Consider the following 7,364-nt stretch of genomic DNA (forward strand, 5'->3'; position numbering starts at 1 on the left):
ACTTTTTTTGTACAGAGTCGGTAATACATGAAAACTGGCTTTCGATCTACTAACTCTTTTTAGACATTATTTGGTATATGTGCAAACAAACTTGCAGAGATTTTATTTGAATCGATTTTGCTATATTAACTTTGAACAAAAAATTGTATTTTTACTGATACAATTTAACTTTGGATGGTATTGTTGAATGATGGATTTTTTTCTACATTCTTCTACATATGGAGAAACAATCTGCCATTCCCACCAATGTCTCCACCTTGCTGTCTGAACGAAAGATAATCTACGTGGGTATTATAGGCCACACAGAAGAAGAAGACCCAAATAATAAAACTCCAAACAGGAAAACATTATTATTTTAATGATGAACAAAAAGGATTTTTAGGTAAAAATAGTTAAGGCCTTACTAGTTTGGAAGTCAACCTTCAGAGTTTCAAACTTATTGGTTGGTGCCACGAGAAAAGGTAACAAAACTCCCTGTTCTACAGCAAAGGTTTGTTAAATTGTCCAATACAAACCACTTCAGCCTTCTTCGCACAAACAGCTGTCCAATGAGCATTTCTCCACTGCATGCAACCACACGGTCACTGCATGAAGTTCAGAAATGATCACTGTACTACTTCTCACCTGCATGCAACAGTGTAGTTGCATGCAGTTGAGAAGTTTTTACAGCAGACAGACACTTGTTCAAAACAGCTGAAGAGTTTACTATATGCTGCAAGCATTGTCTGAGAGCACAAAATCCATTATAGCTGTTGAGGCCAGATTCCTAAGGTACAAAAAAAAAAAAAAAAAAAAAAAATACAAATAAAATATATACAATATAAAGGCTGCCACCAACCTACAATTTATTCCCACCTAGCCTAATAAAAAGTTCTGTGTTGAACACTGCAGACCTATATTATTTTACAAGCATGTCAGTCAAGCAAAATTGCATATTAGTTCCCAAAGATGAGCTTCGGCCATCAAGATTGGACGTGCTTGGTCATCATAACTTCATTCATTCTCAGCACGTTCAAAATTAGACAGCAATCAGGTAGGTAAAAGCAGTTGTCAGAAGAGACATCACCTGTCCCTTTCTGCAATACCCACCTCCCTGAATCGCCCACGTTAAAAGTGGGATTTTAAAAAAACATTGTATCTGCTTTCCACCAGCCAGGCAATAGAATCATCTCCATGTCCCAGATGCTTGGCAACCTTGCTTGTACACAGTGGCAATGCTGTAAAACACCAGCAGGGGGTGGTATTTTCCTAGTCAGCAGACTGACCCAATTATTTGGCTTCCTATGTTTCTCTGCACTCCAGCAGAATGTTAACAAGGTAGGACCGAACCACAAGCCGCAAGCTTTCGGATACAGGGAATGTGCTGGCAAAAATATGACATTTCTTGGTGAGGATCAGCACAATTTACTGTACTAGCAGATAATTATTTCCCACCACAATAACAAGACAGACTTCTGTTGATTTATGAAAGCAAGAGAAAAGAAAAAGCAACAAAATAAAGCAAATCCTAATCCAATTCTCCGCCCCCCCCCCCCAAGAACAATATACAGTAGGTCTTTATAAAAGATGAATGCAGCAAGATTTCTGGGGATTAGGAAAACAAGATTACAAAACAACGTAAAAAGGGGCGTTAATACATGGATTGCAATAAAATCGCAATACAAATTCTGCAGTGTTGTACAGAAACCACTCATAACAGTGTCTGCAACACAGGAACTTACACTCCAATGTCCCCTACACTAATATTACTACTATACATTTGTATAGCTCTGATATATACCATAGGGCTGTATAGGGAACACTGAGCTAGTCCCATTAGTCTCTGTACAGAGGAGCTGACACTCTAATGCCCCCCCACAGTCACACTATTAATATACATTCAGGGTTCTCCCCAGACCCTTTTAGCTGGGTGCACCACCCGGCACTTTTCGGCACCCACCCAGCTGTTTTTGGGTTGTTACTAAAGAGTTTGGTCACGATACAGGGGCTGCCACCCACCTACAATTTCTTCCCACCCGGCTTAAAAAAAATTTCTGGGTTGAGCACTGTACATTAATATAGCTAACATATACCGCAGTGCTGTACAGAGAACACTGAGCCAGTCATTTCATTCTCTGTACCACAGGTAGTCCATAGCGTTCTACCAGGAACATGGAGCTATTTACATCAGCACCAGAAAAGCTTACGCTCTCTCACATTAGCAACTTATTAGAGACTTGCAATAGGCTGGTCCCATGATGCTTTGGCTCTGGTCATGTGACCTAAAACCAGTATGTTAGGTCATGCCACCTGCAGCGATTCTGCACTATGGGCACCAACCTCAGCAAAGCAGACGCTAAAACCAGCGCCTCATTGCTACAGACCTCAAGTCGCACATCCTAAATGCCACTGGACCTCAATTCAGATGGCAAAGTTTAGAATGACTGTTACACCTGTGTGAATGTCAGAGCAGCGGAGTCAGAATGAGAAGAATTTTTTTAGGGTACCTAAAGTCAGAAAAAAAAAATGTATTAATTCCAACTCCTAATCTATCTAAATTGTAATGAAAAAAAAAACAATGGTAAAAGGTCCTATTTCACAGATCATAGTAATAAATTACTTTGTGGAATGAAGCTCCGCAAGTAGCTCACTATCCTGCAGTCCATCTACGTTTTATGCAATGTGACATTTATAGATAATTTTATTCTGGACTATAGTACATACAGAGAGGTGTAGTACATACAACAGAGGTGCCTACACTTTTTTGGCTTGCGAGCTACTTTAAAATGACCAAATCAAAATGATCTACCAACAATAAAAACTTAGACCTAATAAACTCATGTGCGTGTTGCCTTTGCAATCTACCGGTAGATCGCGATCCACCTGTTGGGCACCCCTGGCATAGAATATTCCATGCATATCTGTTGTGAGTCCAGTAAGGATGTTGTGCACATCAGACTCAATGGTTTTGTTTGTTGTTTGCAAACCTGGGCATTTCACCGTTGAAGATGAGCCCCGCAGTGCGCGCCCCCCAACCTCAACTGACCCGGCAACCTGCGATCCATGAGCTGATTATTAAGGACCGGCGAATATCTGCAAAAAAGATCGCCCAGATACTTGACATCTCACAGGAGCGTGTTGGGTTTGTTATTACCACTATCCCAGACATGCGCAAGCTTTCAGTGAAGTGAGTGCCGAAATATTTGAACCGTGATCAGAAGAAGGAACGAGTTGAAGCAACCATAGCCGTTTTGGGCCAATTTGAAGCTGCGCAGGACTTTTTGGCTAGGTTAGTGACTGAGGATGAAACCCGGCTCCACATCTATGATCCTGAAACCAAGGAACAGTCAAAGGAACGGCACCACAGCAGGTCCCTGCGGCCGAAGAAGTTCCGAACCCAGAAATCAGCCAAAAAATTTACGGCGTCCGTTTTCTGGGACAAAGACGGTATTCTATTGGTGGACTACCTACCTCAGGGCTCTAGTATCACTGGACAGTATTATGCTAACCTCCTGGACCAGCTGAAGGAGGCAATTAAGATGAAACGTCGTGGAAAGTTGACCAAAGGGATCCTTTTTTTGGAGGACAATTCACTTGTGCACACGTCCAACGTTGTGGCTGCCAAATTGAACACCCTGGGTTTCCAATTGGTCCACCATCCCCCCTACTCACCTGACCTGGCCCCTTCGGACTATTATTTGTTCCCGAATTTGAAGAAACACCTGAAGGGGCAACGTTTTGGGGACATTTCTGACATCTAAGATGCTGCTGAGAGCTGGTTTGAGGACCAACCAAAGGACATTTATTTGAACAGTCCCTTCCTAGTACAGTACCAGTGCTTGAAGAGTAATAGAAGGAAAGTTCCCCTTAATGCAAATTACTCTTAGATGTACCCAGAGTTGGATTGCCCAAGGTGGCTGCACAAAGGCTGTACTTTAGTACTCAAAATTATGCTAGGCAATGAGAGATGAGGACCCCCCCTGGAGATTCCCTCTGCCTGGAAAAGTACAGCCGCTTTAGTCTACAGAAGCCATCCATGTTTATCATTATTAATAATAAACAGGATTTATATAGTGCCAACATATTACGCAGCACTGTACAATAAATAGGGGTGCAAATGACAGACAGTGACACAGGAGGAGGAGAGGACCCTGCCCAGAACCGCTTACCTGAGATTATTAGTGAGGTGCCTAAATCTTAAAGCAATGTCACCCACCCAAATAATGTATCTTCTGTGTATTTTCATCACTGATAACTATTTAAATCATAAGGAGGAATTAGCAGACTACATTTGGTTCCTAAAAACAATACCTTAAATCAGCGGTCCCCAACCACCGGGCCGCGGCCCACTACCGGTCCGCGGCGGTGTTTTCAGTGGGCCGCGAGTACATGATCCATTATTGAAAACGAAGCGGCACCCAACCACCATCCGCGGACCGGAAGTGGTCCGCAGCGGTGTTTGTATGAGATGCCGGTAAATGTACACAGTAGTCTGTGTACAAGCAATGCGAGCACATGACATGCAGCTCGATTGGCTGTCAGATGTCATGTGATCGCTTTGAAGCAGCAGAGGTGCACAGAGAGAAAAGAGAAGACGCCAGAGTATGTCTTCTCTTTTCTCTCTGTGCACCCCCCCCCCCCCTTCCGTGAAACCGGTCCCTGGGGCCAAAAAGGTTGGGGACCGCTGCCTTAAATCATTCAGAATTGTAAGAGCTATTCTTCAGCTGTCTGTCATCTGCAACCCTTATTTAATGAACAGCGCTGCCTAATATGTTGGCGCTATAAAAATACTGTTTATTAATAATAATAACACTAGTTTTAGGTGCTCAAATTGCCTGATTGAATCATGGATTTTTCAAGGTTGAACATTTACTGATAAAATGGAAGAGGCAATAGTCCCTTCTGCAATAACTAAGTGGTAAGTTTGCAGCGTGTTCTTTATACCAGGAACTTCTGCCGCTTTCTACATGCAGCATCTCCCTGCAGCAGCCCTATAGGGAATGAATGGGGGTTGCAGCATGCAGTACAAACTCTGCTCACTGCCGCAGGCTGCACATGTGCAGATGCTGGTTCTTTTTGAACCAGTGGTACCGTGCGAGTACTTGAACGGCGAGCATGGCAAAATGAAGAGAAAGGTGTGAATCTGCCCTTAGACCAGCAAACGGAGAACATAGCGCGCCTTAATCTCACATTGCAGATATGCAGCTAGGAAGCTGTAAACACAGGAGTGCCTAGGCACTGCAGAATGCTAACTGCATTTTCTAGGAAGAACGTCTAGAAAAACTAAAATCATTTTAGGTTGAATGCTTAGACATTACCATCTCTAGAGGTTTATTTATTAACAGGTTGCACTTTAGAGCAGATTTTCCCCTCCCCACCTTTTAAAGCCACTGGTAAAATATTATTTAAAAGCTTTCTACTAGATGTTTCAAAGTAGGAAGTTATAAAGAAAACAAAGATGATGGAGCACAGTGCTCAACCCAGAATTTTTTTTAAGCTGGGTGGGAAGAAATTTTAGGTGGGTGGCAGCACCTGTATTGTGACCAAACTCTTTGGTAACCACCCAAAAACAGCCAGGTGGGTGCTGAAAAGTGCCGGGTGGTGCGCCCAGCTAAAAGTGCCTGGGGAGAACCCTGGAGCAGAATTACCCAGCATAGAGTGCAGTAATGTCCCAAGACCCCTTTAGCCAGGAGCACCACCTGCCACTTTTCAGAAACCACCCAGCTGTTTTTGGGTGGTTACTGATGAGTTGGGTCAGCAGCTGCCACCCTCCTACAGGTTGGCGACCACTGACCTAGGCAACATCTCCAAAATCCATCCCTACCCGTCCCCAGAGATCACCAAACTCCTTGTACATGCGCTTATCTCTCGTCTGGACTACTGTAACCTCCTCTTCTCTGGTATTCCACTAACCTGACTCTTTAGAGTGTCAGCTCCTCAGTACAGAGACTGATGGGACTGGCTCAGTGTTCTCTGTACAGCACTATGGTATATGTCAGAGCTATATAAATGTATAATAATAGTGTGTGACACTGATGGGACTGGCTCAGTGTTCTCTGTACAGCACTATGGTATATGTCACAGCTATATAAATGTATAATAATAGTGTGTGACTGTGGGGGAGGGTATTAGATTGTAAGCTCCTGTGACACATAAATAATGATGGTGGGGGTACTTTGGTCAGGCAGACCTCCCCTATCCCAATATAAGGCCTCTCTACAAGCCTTCCTCGGCGTTATGTCCGGTGTAAGGCCTCCTCGCCGCCTCCCCCTCCGGTCAGTACTATGAGGAGGCCCGTGGAAACAATAACTCACAGCCCGCCCACCGCGCGGCTCTCACACGTGTCCCCCAATTACCCCATCCATCCTTTTCTACCAATAAAGGGGCTCTTTGGCCCTCACTCACCAACATGACTGCCGCCGCCATCAGATCCTCCGGCTCCTCGGTCTCCTCACAGCAATTAATCTCGCGAGATCTGAGTCGTCTAGCAGCTGTAGAGAAAAGGATATATCGCGAGATTTCAGCCTTGTTAAAAAGAAGATTCGCGAGAATAGGCCGCAAATATCCCTTTTTTTTCTATTAAAAACTTTAACGATCACAGACAAAAGCCAGACGTGTACAGTGCGGGAAAGTGTACGACAATGAGAGAGCTCCGGAAGTTACGTGATCATACAACTTTCTGTCTTCCGATTGTATATCGGTCTCACATTTCCTTTACTCCTCTCTGTCCTCCATACCCCCTCCCCCTCTGTAATACATACCGTAGACCCCTGCCCCCATCCCTCTGTAATAACTTCACACCCCTGCCCTTCTGTCCTCCAGACCCCTCCCCTCTGCCCCTCTGTAATACATACCCCAGACCCCTCCTCCTGTCCCTCTTTAATACATACCCCAGACCCCTCGCCCCCACCCTTCTGTAATACATAACTCAGACCCCTCCTCCTGCCCCTCTGTCCTCCATACCCCAAACACCTATCCTTCTGTTTACTATACCCCATACTCCATTTGCTTCCGTCATAAATACCTCTTTCCCTCTGTACTATACCCTGTCCCTCCATTCTATATACCCCAGACCCCTCTCTCTCTGTCATTTTTATCCTAGGCCCCTGTTCCTTTGTCATATATACCCCAGACCTCTTTTCTATATACCCCATACCCTTGCCATTCTGTCCTATATTCCCCACGCTCCTGGCTCTCTCTCTTCTAAACCAGAAGATCCCTGTCCACTATACCCTTGGTCTTCTTTATCTCTGACATTTGTTCCATTGCCTTTTTGTACTCCAAAATCTTTTCCTTCTATCTAAATAGCCCAGGCCCCTGCCTCTCTGTCTTTCATACTACAGACCCCTGTCCCTCTGTCCACTATATCCCAGACCCCTGTCCCT

The 7,364-nt window shown here is 44.3% G+C and overlaps 1 protein-coding gene across 2 annotated transcripts in view; it reads right to left on the reverse strand.

Annotated features, from left to right (window-relative positions):
* The window catches only part of PUF60 (poly(U) binding splicing factor 60), a 24,119-nt gene extending 17,528 nt beyond the window's left edge, over nt 1–6,591 (reverse strand). The window contains exon 1 of one of the 2 annotated variants that reach the window (XM_072410590.1): nt 6,385–6,591. In XM_072410590.1, the coding sequence (XP_072266691.1) occupies nt 6,385–6,405 (21 nt within the window). In that variant the 5' untranslated portion in view covers nt 6,406–6,591. The remainder of the gene's footprint in view (nt 1–6,384) is intronic. The other variant, XM_072410591.1, reaches the window with a different exon arrangement.
* Nucleotides 6,592–7,364: the final 773 nt, after the last annotated feature.

The sequence above is a fragment of the Pyxicephalus adspersus genome, chromosome 5, assembly GCF_032062135.1.
Source record: "Pyxicephalus adspersus chromosome 5, UCB_Pads_2.0, whole genome shotgun sequence".
NCBI classification, from domain to species: domain Eukaryota; kingdom Metazoa; phylum Chordata; class Amphibia; order Anura; family Pyxicephalidae; genus Pyxicephalus; species Pyxicephalus adspersus.